General features: G+C 45.6%; 1 protein-coding gene across 3 annotated transcripts in view; it reads right to left on the bottom strand.

The window, feature by feature from the left end:
- The window catches only part of LOC147028828 (adenosine receptor A2b-like), a 65,141-nt gene that overhangs the window by 18,082 nt on the left and 29,072 nt on the right, over positions 1-17,987 (bottom strand). For all 3 annotated transcript variants that reach the window (XM_085879583.1, XM_085879581.1, XM_085879582.1), the window contains exon 2: positions 7,761-7,871. In XM_085879583.1, the coding sequence (XP_085735709.1) occupies positions 7,761-7,817 (57 nt within the window). In that variant the 5' untranslated portion in view covers positions 7,818-7,871. The remainder of the gene's footprint in view (positions 1-7,760; positions 7,872-17,987) is intronic.

Below are 17,987 nucleotides of genomic sequence, written 5' to 3'. Positions count from 1 at the left end.
TTGGCCATGATGATGATGATGGGTTTCTGCCTGAAGCGTGCCAATACCCTGAGGAGACTATTTATGAGGTCTGGACCAGGAAGTAGGACCTTATTTAGCGAGACATCACGAAAGGTAGCACTACCGTCGAACACCACACACACAGATATTGTCAGGTTTGCGTGGATGGAATTCAGCAAAATGAGGAAGATACCATCACGGTCGTTTTGCTTCTGTTCCTGGTTCAAGAGACTCAGCAAGTCCTTTGGAGAAGAGTTTAACCATGAAGTCCACATACTGCTGTTTAAGGGTTGGTTTTTTTCTCCAGAAGCTTGCAAAGGGACTTTAAGCGGTTGATTGCAAGGAGTCGATTGTCTGGAAGTTTTACATCTCTCTGAAGGGTAACGGAGCCACTCAATTACCATTATTCTTCCTGATTAATACATCTTTCATGCTCAAGAGAAAACAGTCATCTTCTTTGGAGCGACACAGCTTGTCATCATTCCTTGTTCACGAAAGACATCACTGCCAACCCCATCGTCGGAGGCTCTGTAGTCACAGGATCTACCCAAGAGCTGACCTGAAGGTACATGACAATGTGGCAGGATGATGTCCTTGATGGTGATGCAATGAGGCCATGGTGAGCAGACTGATGGTCTTCCGTTGTCGAGAATGTGGGTACGATTGGATTCCACTCGCTCATGGATATGGACACCGTCCAAACATACATCACCAATTATCACCCATCCAAGGTCCATATGCTGCACCCACGGAGCATCAGGTGGTCCATTCTGAGATTCTCTGACCTTAAGCAGCTTACCGTTCAATTAACAGCAAGATGGTAGCTTCTGCGTCAGGTTCAAGAAACATTTCAGCAACAGGACGTACTTGTGAGTGGATCTTTGCGACCTCCAATATTGGAATCTCGGAGAAATTACAAGGAATCGCATTACACTCGGTTGCTCGACATTGGCCATGATGATGATTATGATGGGTGATGATTCTCGACAACGGAAGACCATCAGTCTGCTCATGATGGCCTCATTGAATCACCAGGAAGGACATCATCCTGCCACATTGTGGCATGTGGATGATTCCATCGAAATATTCGATAACGAGATTCCTGATACGCCGACCACATTATTTGGCACATTGAAGTAGTCAAAGAGTTTGCTGCGGCCCAGAGACTGATTTGATTGGTTAACCAACACAGCATAAGTTTTCAGAAAGTTTTTGGGGATTACCAGCGATGAATACTTTCACAAGAAAGATTTTGGTAAAGGACCTTCCTCTGGATCCACGACCACCACAAATGTCTGTACACCTGTTAATCATTGAGGGGCGCTCCTCGCCATACTTTCAAAGCCCATCCGACACTCTCAGAGTTCGAAGACTCCCTGATAAATTTCCTCCCTGCTAGTCTGTCGAGGGTAGCACAACTGGCATCAAGAAGTGCTGAGCAATGACGGGTGCTGTTGCAGTGAGAACAACACAATTTCACTTGACATTCCTTGGTTGAATGGTTAGTTGACAGAGCACATCTGGTACATATTTTCCATTGGTTAAGAAGGATGAGTCTGGAATGCAATGTTTTTGGATTGAATGTTCTGCAATGTGCAAGAGGATATTTGGTCCTGTGAATAGGGCAGAATTGTTGTGGATCTTCCATTTCATGACGAGTGTGCCGATTTTCAGAAGGCGACAGGACTGCTGCAGTTGGTTGCTCGACAATCTGTGGCAGCACTTCACCCGTGACTTCAGTCCTGCTGACTCTGACCTTTGGGCGAGAGTCACTAGTGAAGGTAGACATTCTGTTCTTTGTAGTGAGTGGAGCTCTCACATTAGCAGCCAAAGAACATGATCCGTCATTATATCCCGAGGAAACCATCAGACTGAGGTAATTTTGAATCCTTGCATTATGCCGAACGAAGGATGCGAGAATTAAAAATGGCAGAAAGTCGACGTTGTGGATTTCTTTATACTTGAAGGCCTCCATCCTCCAACAATCCATGAGGTCAGGTGGAAGCTTCGCAACGATTGGTTTGAGGAACAGAGATCTATCCAAAGCTACAAGTCCGGGAAGGGAGCCATCGTTTTTGGCGGCCTCTATTTCTTCGATGATTGAGCTAAACTTATGCAAAGTCACTTAGACAAAAGTTCCAGCTTGTTTCGCAATGATTGTGCCACTGCTTCAATGCTGCCATATCTTTCTTGAAGGTGATTCTGGACCTGCTCAAAACTGATATCAGGGTTGGAAGTGTAGAAAAGGCTAAGACACTCTACAAGTGCTTTTGATTCTGAACCATCAGTTATATGTTGAACCATGAGGTTAAGCTGTTCATCAGATGCGAGCAGAAATCTTCTAATCATGTTCTAGAAGGCCACACGCCATGTCCTTTCTCAGGCTTATCATCAAACACAGAAATCCATCCATCCATCCATCCATTGGGCCCATACACTCTACAGGGCATCGGTGCTGCCAAAGCAGTCTCCTGGCCTATTGGGCACAATCCTGGATGGGTCGCCACTCCGACGCAGGATACTCGAATGGCTCAATCATCCCTGCAAGCTGGTACTCATTTTGCCGACCTCAGAAGGATGACAGGCTGAGTCAACCCCACCTGGTATTAATTCCACGGCCGAGCAGGATTTGAACTCGGGACCCTGGGATCCCAAGCCTGCCACCCTCGCCTGCATTAAGCCAACACCAGGCATAAATACAGAAATCCTGTTTGAAACTTTGTCTCAACGAGGCAAACCATTTACACAGTCCTGCACGGCAGGCATCACTGTTGGCATGATTGATGGCTTGACCTCTCAACCCAATCGTGAATGGCTAGACACTGGTAACGTTGTTGACGGATTTGTGTTGTACGTCCTCGCAGCATATGTGGTTACAGCATGGGTGTACGTTGGATTTGATGAGAAATAACTCGATTGCTTGTCAGTAGTAATCCCACTGGACGGCGATGTAAGGTCCGTCAGTATACGCGGTTGGATACCGTTCAGAATCCCAGAGCGGCCGTAATCGGAGCCGGGCTTGTGACCCACAAGCTCATAACGAGGCACGTTAACAGAGTGGGGTTGATGTGCAGCCTTGACACATAGCATTCAAGAAAGATGATGACATGAAGGTTGTTCGTAAAGTATTAGTTGATGTCTGGTGAGTTGTGCACGATAGACCAGGAGCTGGCATTGTGTTATACTGAACAGAAAGAACTTGCCTGTTGGACACGTTTAATGTTGATGAGTTCTCCATGGATGCTGGTGCTGCAACGTTGATAGCTGGTGAAAGGGGGTGTGTCTGAAACGACACTGGTTCGAGCGACGTAGTACCTGGGTATCCGGTGGAATGTGTTCACTATCGTCTTCAGATATAATGGATGGCGGCGAAGACGTGGCATTGTGAGGGATGAAATAGATATGTCAGTCTTTTCATTCAGTTAAAACTATCTTCTGTTGAATAAAGATCATTTATTGCTTGCATCGAGTTAAACTTTGTTTTATTACTTCGGTTTAATGTTTCTTGGTGATTAAAGTATAATCATATCTTCTATGAGATGATTTCCCTTTTTTTAAGTTAGTAAATGTGAGATAGGAAGATAAATAAAATACTTCCTTCTTTTTACACGGCAGGACTGTGACTGCTCAAGGCACGTTCCATTTCCAAATCCGAGGGAGAGTCAATTTCCCTTTACTGATGCCTGGAGGAAAAGTGAATAATTATGTTGTGTTGGAAATACTGATGACTTGTAAAAATTCTATATAATGATCTTATTACCCTTTGCCATGATTGTCAAAACTGGAGAAAGACTCCCATATATGGCAAACGGATAAACTTCTCGTGACCCACACCCTTATTGTTTTCCTCAAATAATCACAAGATGTGCCTTGCTAAAGGATGATATGACGAGCTACTTCTTTATGTTAAGGTACAAAGACCCCGATGGGATAGGAAGCAGGAGAGCAGGCAGCAGCAGGAGGAGCAGAGCAGTTTGTGAAGATCAGGGTGTGTGTGGTGTTCCCGCTTCAACAGTGCTTGAACGGAACAGGTCCCCGTGGTTTCGTATAGATCGCCATGGTTTCAGATAGGTCCCCGTGGTTTCATATAGATCCCCGTGGTTTCGTATAGATCCCCGTGGTTTCGTATAGATCTCCGTGGTGTCGTATAGATCCCCGTGGTTTCCTATAGGTCCCCGTGCTTTCGTATAGGTCCCCGTGTTTTCGTATAGGTCCCCGTGGTTTCCTATAGGTCCCCGTGGTTTCCTATAGGTCCCCGTGGTTTCCTATAGGTCCCCGTGGTTTCCTATAGGTCCCCGTGGTTTCCTATAGGTCCCCGTGGTTTCCTATAGGTCCCCGTGGTTTCCTATAGGTCCCCGTAGTTTCCTATAGGTCCCCGTGATTTCGTATAGGTCCCCGTGGTTTCGTATAGGTCCCCGTGGTTTCAGATAGGTCCCCGTGGTTTCGTATAGATCCCCGTGGTTTCGTATAGATCCCCGTGGTTTCGTATAGATCTCCGTGGTGTCGTATAGATCCCCGTGGTTTCGTATAGGTCCCTGTGGTTTCGTATTGATCCCCGTGGTTTCCTATAGGTCCCCGTGCTTTCGTATAGGTCCCCGTGTTTTCGTATAGGTCCCCGTGGTTTCCTATAGGTCCCCGTGGTTTCCTATAGGTCCCCGTGGTTTCCTATAGGTCCCCGTGGTTTCCTATAGGTCCCCGTGGTTTCCTATAGGTCCCCGTGGTTTCCTATAGGTCCCCGTGGTTTCCTATAGGTCCCCGTGGTTTCCTATAGGTCCCCGTGGTTTCCTATAGGTCCCCGTGGTTTCCTATAGGTCCCCGTGGTTTCCTATAGGTCCCCGTGGTTTCCTATAGGTCCCCGTGGTTTCCTATAGGTCCACGTGGTTTCCTATAGGTCCCCGTGATTTCGTATAGGTCCCCGTGGTTTCGTATAGGTCCCCGTGGTTTCGTATAGGTCCCCGTGGTTTCGTATAGGTCCCCGTGGTTTCGTATAGATCCCCGTGGTTTCGTATAGATCCCCGTGGTTTCGTATAGGTCCCCGTGGTTTCGTATAGATCCCCGTGGTTTCGTATAGATCCCCGTGGTTTCGTATAGATCCCCGTGGTTTCGTATAGATCCCCGTGGTTTCGTATAGATCCCCGTGGTTTCGTATAGATCCCCGTGGTTTCCTATAGGTCCCCGTGGTTTCGTATAGGTCTCCGTGGTTTCGTGCAGTTTGTTATATGTGGAACAGCATTCTGTTCAGCTGGGGCACAGATCGCTGATTAATGATTTATGATTAAAAGCAATTATAAAACTGTTCTTGACATCTTGTGTTGTGTGTGTGTGTGTGTGTGTGTGTGTGTGTGTGTGTGTGTGTGTGTGTGTGTGTGTGTGTGTGTGTGTGTGTGTGTGTGTGTGTGTGTGTGGGTGAGTGTGTGTGTGTGTGTGTGTGTGTGTGTGTGTGTGAAGGGACATTATCCTTGTTGTAATCAACCTTTTTATTAGTTGATGATTGTCTCTCCTAATTACAGCATTGTATTTTGGGGTTCGATCCCCAACCCCAACAGCATGTCTGGACAAGAGCATTGCCACTTACTCTGCAGGTGTAGGTAATTCAGGTGCCGAAATGTTGGCGAATCCACTCCAACAAAACGTCAGACATCGCTTCCAAATGGGCCTGAGTCATGGCAGTCTCTTCCTCCTGCTTCAGCTGTTCGAGATGCATCTGTTACTGCATAGCTTTCAATTGTTGCTGCATCTGTTGCTGTTTGAGATCACTCTTTTGCTGTTTGAGATCACTCTGTTGCTGCTCAAGAAGCATCTGTGGCTGTGAAGCCATCAATCATTGCTGCATCTCTTGCTGTCTGTGAGTAGCAATCGAGTTTCATCCGATTAACATCCCATGGCAGCTCTGACAGAGGCCGCAGCTGCTTCTGTTCTCGCCTTCAACATGAGTAAAGACCTGGAAGAGTTGTATAAATCAGTGACAGACTGTGTGTGAAGCAAGCTCGATATGGCTGCTCTCAATGAACCAATGGAGCCCACGACAGACTACGTCTAAAGCGAGCTCTTCGAAATTGCAGCACTTGTTCTTCTTCCTCCCAGCAGCGAGACGAGCATGAATCAGGTTTTTTTTTTTACGACCCTGGAACGGCCTACACATCCAGATTCTTGATTAAGAATCCCGTGGATTAAGAATTAAGATTCTCTCCTACTCTCTGGAAAATCCTCTATATCTCTTTGCTGATGACTCCACCCTCTGCCGTACCATCGGTCATCCCTCAGACCGGCAAGCAGCAGCTTCTTCGCTCACTGCTGATCTGGATAAAATCACAAACTGGTCCAACACGTGGAACATGTCTTTCAATCTGGACAAATCTCACACTCTCACTATGTCTCTTCGAAAGGACCGTTTAGAAAAACCCCCATCCACTTTCTCAACAATCCTCTGGAAGAAGTCCTTTCTTTCAAGCTTCTGGGTCTCACTATCTGCCACGACCTTTCCTGGGAAAGCCACATTTCAAACCTTGCCTCCAAAGTCAGTCGCCGACTGGGAATCCTCCATCGTGCAAGGTCCTTCCTCGGCCCACCTGAGCTCCTGACCACTGACAAAGCTTTTGTCTGCAGCCTGATGGAGTTCTGCTCTCCCCTCTGGGCTGGTGCTCCTGCCTCCCACCTTTCTCGGCTTCACGCTGTAGAAACCAAGGCATTTCGGATCATTGGCATCTCCCGCAATGAGGCTGAGTCTTTGGGCCTCTCACTCAATCACCGCAGGTTGGTCGGTGGTCTTTCTGTCTTCTACCGTCTCCTCTCCAGCCTCGCCCCCCCTGCTCTCTCTGCGATTTGTCCCCACTACATTTCCGCAGGGCGCTCAATGTCCACCAACAACCCCCTTCTGGTAAAAATACTAAAATCACGAATCACTGCTCACCTTCACTCTTTCATTCCTCTTTTTTCCAGCCTTTGGAATAAACTCCCTCACTCTATTCATTCCCATTCTTCCCTCCAGGCCTTCAAAAAGAGCTGTTCACCACCACCTAATATCATCCCCCATCCAAATCCTCGATCTTTTCTACCCCCGATAATCCACCCAAGCCCACCTCCTTCAAATTCCCTGCTTTCCTTCCTGAAAGTTCCTGTAATGTCCATCTTCTATTCCCCATGTTCTATTCCCATCCCTCTTCCTTCCACAGATCTCCAAATGTCTCTGTTCCCCACTATTTTGTCCTTCCCACTCCCTCCCATCCTGTCTCATACCCCCCTTGATGTGCGTTGTGTGTTAGCTCTCATACGAGCATCGACAAGGTATACAAAAAAAAAAAAAGAATGCCCCAGGCAGTTTAATAAACACTTGCCGAGTTTCAAACCCCTTTTCCTTTATTTAAATCACTCAAACAGCGTCGTAAAAAAACCGTTCCTGTTCCACAAAACCATGTGTCCCACCAGAACGGGAAGAGTCTGCTCCGCCCTCTACAGAGGAGATGACCCCACACATGGGCGGAGCATAAATATGCACCAGGCAAAACATGAATATGCATGAGGCAAGAAATGAGCGGAACATAAATATGTATGAAGCAAAACATGAATACACATTTTACATTCAAACTTGGTTACATCACACGAAGTGCTCGTCAAGCATAACGGAATCTCTCCTATCTGAGCAGCTTTTAATCTTATGTACAATATTTTAGTTCCTGCAAAATGACGAATCGTTTTCTATGCCACTGTTAATTGGGCTCTCCTTCGTATGTAGTGTTCTCGTTTTCATACTGTGCGCTTACCTCAAGCGTAATGTAAGCAATGCCAGAGCTTCCTCCATTGCTGCTGACATTAAGCATTGCTGCTCCGTGTACCACAGTTTTCCGCTTTCCCACCGGGGTCGTTCGCACAACCTGCAACACAGGCCAATAACAATGTGCTTTCTGTTCCATACATTAATTGCTGAAGGCCATACAAACACGGGGTTTCACAAGGCTTTATGATGAACTATTGAGTGACCTTGAGTATATAAATCATAATGCGAATGTTGTTTCATTCTCAGTGAAAATGAATCATTGGTCACATTTCAAATATTGAGAATTACTACGATCAGATCACGATCAAATTTGTTTGTTTGGTTTTTTTCGTTGATTTTCCTTTCTTGTATGAAAATCCTCATTGAGGATGAGTAAATGCAACTTCAGTGAATTTCCTGATAATTTATATCCAGTCTTGTTTTGCTATCAAATGGTTGTGGATCCATTGATGGCGGCCTATGAAACACGTCGGACCTCATATGTCCATTTTGGTCATTCGTCTATGAAACATGGCTGCCTCCATGGAAATTACAGAAAAGTTCACTGATACATTTGCTATTGTTATGCCCCCGATTACTACCAGAGGATGATACTATATATAAAGTATTGTTAAGGATTCAGCGGTGGCGGGGCTTGCACCCGACTCTTGACCCCAGTGTTAAGGATCCATGGTGGGGGGATTCGAATGCCACCCAAGTCTGCTCCAATCCGTAGCCAGTTTGGGTTTTCGCACCCTTCTCTCGACAGCCAAATGTTGAATATTCGGCGTCACTTAACCACCGCCGTGTCCGGGGTTATAACGGTGTCCGGGGTTATAACGCCGGCTGGTTCGGCACAGGCCTCGGGTCACGCGCCTTGAATAGTGATACCAACGTACACCTGGACCTTACCAGTTGGGGGAATAGACCCCGGTTACAGACTGGTTTTGTCGGAGACCGAGCAAATTCTGCCAGTATGTAACCATTTTGGTTTTATATCCAAATCGAGCGGATCGTTCCTCGGCGCGGCACGAATTAATTCAAAACGGCAACTTCATACGAATCAGCTAGATTTATTGGGGGCACATCGGGGAACACAACACAAGCAAAGCATTCACGACAATGTTATAATTAATCTATAACCCGTTCTTAACTGGGGAGCTACGGATTACGGGTTTCGAAGGAGACGCTAATGAGATAAACCTTAGACAACATGCAGACAAGACACGGACAGCATGCAGACAAGACACAGAGTACTTGGTGATGTTTCATGGACGAGAGGAAAAAGTGTCAAAGGCCCAAATGTGGCTCGTGACAAGCCAATGTCCATGGATTCGAGCACCCAAGCTCAAACACACCGCGTGGCGAAATGGCGGCATCGTCCATTTGTCGCAGCCCTCACGCACGCAGCCTCGGCACGTTCAGACCCCGCGTAAGGTCGACGGCCCAAGACGAAAGATCTGTGGTATGCTCCAGCTGGCTTTTCACAAGGTCCAGCATACAAGTCCAGGCCTGGCCTGTTCACCAGACAAGGCCAATTCGAGGTGTTGGGCTCCGCAGGCTGGGTCCGTGGCCGAGGAGGAACAGCCGGCCAAAACCACTCTCCACAAAGCCGATCGCCCGACTCGAAGCTCAGGCAGATCCACCACTGCCTTTTCGGCGCTCGCTCGCCTCCCAGCCGACTGCTGACTCACACACAACCAGTTCTATTCAGCCGATCGCGCCACACCGGCGCTCGCAGTCCCACCTTCTTCCGATCGCTTCTCAGTTTCACTTCCTCCTTTTCTTTTGGGGCGCACCCCTTTACGAAGCCGACAGACACTCAGGCTCATTTACTCCCTCGGCAGATCCACCACTGCCTTTCCGGCGCTCGCTCGCCTCAAAGCCGACTGGCTCCTCCCTTCAGTTTCACTTCCTTCTCGAGGCCACTCCCCCTCTCAGAGCGCTGGGCGGGGACTCATATGGAGAAGAGAAGGAAGGAGAACCTCTCGGTGCACCACCACTGTACGAACACTGAACATGCCTCATACACCTCCCGACACACATGTAACATCCATTTACCGAACAACTTGGCTAAACATGCATTTAATGGGGGATCTAGGCTAATCCTATATTTAATAACACACTAAGGGCAATTTCCGCAACAGTATGTATGACAAAGAAGTGAGAGGAAGATGAAGCATGACTGGTCAGTATAAGAGTCAAGACTTAGAGCTTGGAGGGGGTGAGGGGCAGAGGAGAGAGAGGGAGGGGGAGGGAAGAGATGGAGAAGAGGAGAGAGAAAATGAGAGGGAGAGAGAGGGAGAGAGGGAGAGCGAGAGGGTAGACCTTTTTTATTGGGCTGCTCGAATGCTATTTTAGCACCTTCAAGGAGACACTGCAGCTGGGTTACTCCATTTCTACATCCTGATTGGGGCTTGCACGTCTTCCATTGCTAATGGACACTGTCCCAGCTTGATCTGTTCTGTGGTTCAGATTCCACATGAAGCTGTACAGAGGTCTGCATGCAAAGATTTTTACAGACAATTTTCATGGTGCTCGTAACTGAACCAAATTCTTTGATTGATTTAGGATCGTGGAGCCATATGCCAGTTTTCTTCTCCTCATGTCCAAGCGAAGGCTTAATTCAAAGGAGGGATTGGCCAATCCCAGAATATTGTTGCGGATTTGGAAGCCTTGTGCACACAGACATTCAGGTCCCCATAGCTCAGTTATTTCGATAAGTAAATGTGGATAGATAGCTCCCTTTCCCTTGTTTAATGGGGAATTAAATGTACATGTGCTGCGAGTTATTTTTAAAGATAGGATTTTTACACTTCTAACAACGATAACGCCATCTTCACTTCCATCCTGACGCCATAATGCTCGTGGCATTCTTCACGCGCTCGCCAGCACCACGCGTGTGGGTGGAGCCTACCATAGGCATGGCATCCCTTTAGCCAATCGGCAAGGAGCGGGCGTCTCACCCGCCCCGTTTCCGACTCAGCACCAGCGCCATTAGGCATGCGGCCGAAAGCAAGGTGGGCGGAGCCTCCGTCGCTTCGGCTCGAAGCCCCAGCCAATGAGCAGAGGGCGAGCACGACACGCGCACCTCAGCCAATGGGGAGGCTGCTCCGAGTCGCATGAGGAGCCCTCGTCCAATCAGGAGGCGAGTGGTCAGAAGCGGAGGCCCCTCCCTGCTAGAGAGAAAGGTTGGTGATTTTGGACGAAGAGGAGATTCATCTCATCCTGTCGCCAGCGTCTGCTCTCATCTCGTCCTGTCGCTGGAGTCTGGTTCTCCGTCAGCTCGAGCGCGTGGTCTGCTTGAGCGCGGAACGCATCGCTCGACGCTTCTGGTCTCGTGTCGTCGCTGGCCTGGTCGCATCTCGGCGCGGCTGGTCTAGTCCTGGTTCGCTCGCCTCGTCGAAGACTGCACGAGGCGGGAAGGTCCCTTTCGTTTCTTTTGGGTGTGTGTCTGTCTGTGGGCCCTGTCTGTAAGTAGGAATTGTTTAAGTGCTCTTTGCAGTACATACTTGCATCTCTATTAGTCGTGATAACTCTGCCCTTACGTGCTTCAATCCTTCCCCACCTAATATTAATAAATACCCCATTTGTTGAATGTTTCAGCTCGTTTTTGTTTTCTTCATTGGTTTAACGCGGTGCATGTTGGGAGAATTAAAGAAGGCCGTTGTTGCCGTAGTGGTGTGCATTTGGGACCGACGGAAGCTTGGTGAGCATCCGCTCGGATCGAGCACGCATACGGTTCATCCGGTACGAGTGCCGTCGAGAGTGTGAATACTCGGTAGCTCGCCACGGGGTCTCTAGGTGTTTTGAAGTTTGGCAAATAACCCTGTCCCATGCGGTGGAATTATTGACGATTCACGATCCTGTAAGGGACCCGTACCTCTCAGAGTTTTCCGAAAGGTACGATCTAGATTCCGGGTGTTCGGCAGAGTCGACCCTGCTGCTCCACCTCGCGGTCGGGCTCGCAGCCGATCCCCGGCCCGCAACAATATTACACATGAAACAGCTATGTAACAATAATAATATGTACTCTTACTTGTTGGATTATCTAACATACTTAATACGATTGCTGTTGAATCTTACATGTCTGCTCTATCATTTTACTGAAATTCACACTTTGTGTTACAAATCTTCTTTTATGCCAATCATAAAGTAATATCACATGGATGTCATCATCACACTATTTAAGGGTGTTTTATGTAACATCGCTGGTGGCATTATGTTTTCGAGTTGTCCGTCCATCCATCCGTCCATGCTAACGTTCTCTGTTTTCTCAGAAACCGCTTAACCGATTGACATTAAATTTTCACCAGAGGTGTGACTACTCATGTGTAATGTTTTTATGATAATTGTGACATCATATGCCACATGATGTGGCAGCCATGTTGAATAAAATGAAAAACCTAGTTCCTCTGTATCTCCAAAACTGCACCATGGAAAAAATTGAAACTTGGCACATGTGAAGTACTCCCGATGGGAAACAAGTGTGATTTTTTTGATGATGTCATAGGTGGCTTCATTATGATGTCATAATTGCATGCAGTATCAGTCAAAAGTTTGGACACACCAACTCATTCAAGGGTTTTTCTTTATTTTTACTATTTTATAAATTGTAGAATAATAGTGATGACATCAAAACTATGAAATAACACATGGAATTATGTAGTAACCAAAAAAGTGTGAAACATATTGTGACGTCCACGGGACTTGAACAGTCCCGCCAACATTGAATGAGCCAAAACGATGGAGGTGGTTTATTATTTATAACCCAAAGATGGCGGTTTTAATCGTTCTACAGCAAACGGGACGAGGAAGGTGGCACGAGTCACTTTTCACTGAGTTAATAATGTTTATTTCTCTAACCAGAAATATAATAAGACTCGGCAAGAGGAGGGATCCGGGGCGATTCGACGGGATGGTGGTATGGGTTCGGGCGTGGGGAAAACGCAAACAATTCCAATGGATATACAAATCTCAAACCCTCTAAGGCGCCAGGTACACACACACACACACACACACACACACACACACACACACACACACACACACACACACACACACACACACACACACACACACACACACACACACACACACACACACACACCGTTGCTGGTCCTGGTGATCAGGCTGGCCCGTGGTGTCGACGCAACAGTCCCTGGATTGGCGCCGGACGAGCTGGCGTTGCGCTCGTCAGGGGCAGGAGACACCGTGGTGCTGTTCCTGGTGGTGTCGACCTCCTGGTGTAGGCCCAAGACCGCTCACAGCCGCCAGGGAGCCAGTTCTGGCGCCAAGATGCGAGCAGGTGAGGGAAGCAGGTCCGCCCGCCGTTCGGTCCCGTACTCCGAGCCAGCAGAACTCCAGAGCCAACCGAGGTGAGGAACGAGGCATAGCAAGGCCACGAGACACGACGAATCGAGGAACGAACCAGCGCAACGAGAGAGCGCGCTCCGAGACCCACAGCCTCGACAAGACGCTTTCTTTTTATGACTCTTACTTCACTTCTTTTCCCCAACAGAACCTTTTTATACTCGAGTCCTCGTCACTTCCAATCGAGCCGTTTTATTGGCCCTCTGCCGTCGCCTTCCGCCAATCGTGATCAAGGGGCGGAGCCATCAGCAGCACTGTCCTGTTACGTCACGGCAAGCCTACAGGGAATACTAAAAGGGTTTACGCAGACACACTTACCCTAACCCGTCTCCCTATCTAATTACGTGACAATTATCATTTCCCCCTTAAAGAAATGGACATTTACTAGACAACTTATCACCACTGAATTGCTACTTATTACATCGAGATCCTGGTACAACTCGAACAGCATGGCATACCTAATTAAACATCCTAATTACCCTTTGAATGCATACCCCCCTCAGACGTAACAATATTAAAGTATATTTTAGATTTTAGATTCTTCAAAGTAGCCACCCTTTGCCTTGATGACAGCTTTGCACACTCTTGGCATTCTCTCAACCAGCTTCAAGAGGAAGTCACCTGGAATGCTTTTCCATCAACAGGTGTGCCTTGTTAAAAGTAAATTTGTGGAATTTCTTTCCTTAATGCATTTGAGCCAATCAGTTGTGTTGTGACAAGGTAGAGTTGGTATACAGTAAATAACCCTATTTGGTAAAAGACTATTATTTTGTCTACATTGTAGTAGTCCATATTATGGCAAGAACAACTCAACTTAGCAAAGAGAAAGGACAGTCAATCATTACTTTAAGACATGAAGGTGTCAATCCAGAAAATTTCAAGAACTTTGAAAATTTTTTCAAGTGCAGTCACAAAAACCATCAAGAACTATGATGAAACTGGCTCTCATGAGGACCACCACAGGAAAGGAAGAGCAAGGGTTACCTCTAATGCAGAGAATAAGTTTATTAGAGTTATCAGCCTCAGAAATTGCCAATTAACTGCACCTCCGATTGCAGCCCAAGTAACTGCTTCACAGAGTTCAAGTAACAGACACATCGCAACATCAACTGTTTAGAGGAGACTGCGTGAATCAGGCCTTCATGGTCGAATTGCTGCAAAGAAACCACAACTGAAGGAGACCAATAAGAAGAAGAGACTTTCTTGGGCCAAGAAACACGAACAATGGACATTAGACCGGTGGAAATCTGTCCTTTGGTCTGATGAGTCCAAATTTGAGATTTTTAGTTCCAACCACCATGTTTTTGTGAGCTGCAGAGGTGAACGGATGATCTCTGCATGTGTGGTTCCCACTGTGAAGCATGGAGGAGGAGGTGTGATGGTGTGGGGTTGCTTTGCTGGTGACAATGTCGGTGATTTATTGAGAATTCAAGGCACACTGAACCAGCATGGCTACCACAACATTCTGCAGTGATACGCCATCCCATCTAGTTTGCACTTAGTGGGACCATCATTTTTTTTTCAACAGGATAATGACCAAAAACACACCTCCAGGCTATGTAAGGGCTATTCAACCAAGAAGGAGAGTGATGGAGTGCTGCATCAGATGACCTGGCCTCCACAATCACCCGACCTAAACCCAATTGAGATGGTTTGGGATGAGTTGGACCGCAGAGTGAAGGAAAGGCAGCCAACAAGTGATCAGCATATGTGGGAACTCCTTCAAGACTGTTGGAAAAGCATTCCAGATGACTTCCTCATGAAGCCAATTGAGAGAATGCCAAGAGTGTGCAAAGCTGTCATCGAGGCAAAGGGTGGCTATTTTGAAGAATCTAAAATATAAAATACTAGCGATACCCGTGCACATGCACGGGATAGCAGTACAACATAGCTGGTAGCAGACGACAAACCGTACATGGGGAATGACAAAAATACGCATTGTGCAAAATGCAAGTGGTACTTATGGAACGCCAAGACCTCCCAAACATTGTCGGCATGTCCGCTAAGTGCCATAGCAATTTCAAAGGGATCGTGTGACGGCGAGCCGAGTTTTTAGTGTGCAAGCTTGGTATTATAATAGAGATACTTTGATTTGTTTTACACTTTTTTGGTTACTACATAATTCCATGTGTTATTTCATAGTTTTGATGTCATCACTATTATTACCTTCACAAACTTTGTTGCGAAGGTTATGTTTTGATCGCTGTGTATTTATTTATTTATTTGTGAATATGTGTATTTTTTTGTTTGTTTGTTATTCGCATAACTCCAACTGTATTGAACTGAATCGCAGCAAATTTGGTGGGATGATTGGTTATTATCCGAGGACCATTTGATTAGATTTTGGGAGCGATTGGGTCAAAGGTCAAGGTCATGAAAAGGTCAAAATCATCTTTTTACCATCGCGCGGTCAATTTGTATCCAATTTGCATGCAACTAATGCCAAAATGTTCAGAATTCAATGCCTCATCTTCTGATATGTGACATGACACAATGACGTAATAACCCTTATTAGCAGTTGGGAGTGAAAGGTCAGGGGGGGGGGGGTCACGACATTGCAAAATGTGCGGTTTTAGTCATAACACGGTCAATTCTTATCCGATTTGCATGAAACCAACACCAAAATGTTGACTGTTCTGTTCCCCACACTCTAATACCAATTACAAAATGAGTACAAAGGTCAAGGTCGAGGTCATGAAAAGGTCAAAATCGTCATTTTGCCATAGTGCGGTCGATTTTTATCCAATTTGCATGCAACCAATGCCAAAATGTTGTGAATTCAATGCCCAATCTTGTGATATATGATATGACACAATGACATCATTACCTTTGTTAGCGGTTTGGGTCAAAGGTCAGGGGGGTCAACGACCTTTATCATAACGCGGTCAATTCTTGTACAATTTGCATGGAAGTAGATTCAAAATGTATAGAATTAAATTCCCTATCCTGTGATGTGTAATATTTGATTTCTTATAATGTGACCAGTTGTCATCAGATCGACTTGACACCAACACCCAAAAAGGTCAGGGAGTTCATACAGAAATTGTACAATGTACGTGAATCAGTGTCAAACAGCAGGAAATTTAATGTTTTTAAGCCATCATAACACATGAGATGGCAGATGTGGTATGGGATTAAATACCCTCACAATCGACGGTTTCTGGGGGAGGGGGGTGGCAAAATGTAGCGTTGGCGAAGGTATGCGCTCTACTGAGTGCCCGTTCTAGTTCTACAATGTAGAAAATCGTAAAAATAAAGAAAAACCCTTGAATGAGTTGGTGTGTCCAAACTTTTGACTGGCACTGTAAGTCAAACACTTTATCTGATCAGTATGAAAATTAAGGGTCATCTAGGGATAAATTGTATGGGGGGGGGGGGGATTGATGACATCATCGGTCACGTGGTTCAGCAGCAATATTATTTTTAAACATAAAAACCTTAAAAAATCTTCAAGATGGCTAAACAGATTGAGGCGAAACTTTACTGGTATGATCGCCTGCCAATCCATGAGAAATAAAAAGTTCTCCACACATGACGTCATAGGTCAAATGGTTTGGCAGATATGATTTTTTGAAGCATAAACCTTTAAAAATCTTCTCCAGAATGGCTTCACAGATCGAGGGGAAACTTCACCCACATTTTCCCCAAGCCTTGGGGTTACCAGGATGTTCATAAATAATTAATAGGTCACATGGTCGAGCAGCTATATTGGTTTGAGCAAAAATCTTTAAAAATTATTTCTCTTGAACTGCTTCATAAATCGACATGAAACGTCACAATTATTATCTGGTAGTCATGGTGAATATATTTTTTAAATTTCAAAATGATCAGACGCATGGTCTGGCAGCCAGAGTTATTTAATATTTTCAATCTGGGTTCAGGGATTGAAATCAAACTTGGTACAATTATGTATAATGATGTAATAATGTGAGTGGGGGCATATTTGGTGACATCACGACATCAGAGTGCCCTTATAGTTTTTAAATTATAGGATTAACAACAACAAACGTTTCATGACCATTTCCCCTTTTTTCATGTGGTGGTCAAACGATGGCATTCCAACATACAGATCGATCCATTGCATCAGTTCCATGCAAACCCAAACATTCCTCATCTTTCTTGATTGTCTCAATCCATGTCCTTTTAGGATGTCTTCTTAGCTTTCTTCCTTCTACCATGAGTTGTATTGCTTTCTTTACAGCTTAATTGCACATGACGATACCAACCAAGTATTCTCTTCCTAAGTTCTTCTTCATGAATATTGATTTTTAATCTCTTCCTAATTTCCGAGCTCAGAATTCTTTCTTTCAGAGACAGTTAATTCATCCATAATATCATTCACATCTTTCTTTTCAGTCTTCGATCCGCACTGCCCACGTTTCACTTCGACAGTTAAAGGAATCCTTCTGTGCTTTACGATACCCCCAAGTTGCCTCCACTCCACTTTCTCAAACTCCTTTTCTGCATATTGAATAAGGCCATTGTCCACTTTCTTTCCTTTCTCCCTTTTCTTCAACAATCACCATAACCTTCATTTTTATAAACGTTTTAATGTAAACCTTTCTTTTCTCTTGCACTTTTCATTTTTGAAAACATCTCTTTTGCTTCTTTTTTCACTTTTCGCATTCAAATTCTAAGTCAACATACAAAAGCTCGCATGGGAATGGAAACCTTTCATTCTTCATCAATTTTTCCCTCACCATTACAAACAGTAGGGGATTTAAAACTGATGTCTTGTGTAATCATACCTTGACTTCAAACATTTAGATGCATCCCAAGTTGGTCTTTACCATAGCTCTTGATTCTTCATTTTTTTATTTATTCATTCCTATGACTACTTTTAATATTTCTTCAGGCACGA

This window comes from Eptatretus burgeri, chromosome 4 (assembly GCF_056783735.1).
Source record: "Eptatretus burgeri isolate ZD-2024b chromosome 4, Ebu_testis_v1, whole genome shotgun sequence".
Classification (NCBI taxonomy): domain Eukaryota; kingdom Metazoa; phylum Chordata; class Myxini; order Myxiniformes; family Myxinidae; genus Eptatretus; species Eptatretus burgeri.
The sequence above is the reverse complement of the archived record's forward strand: the minus strand, read 5'-3'. Positions and strand labels throughout refer to the sequence as shown.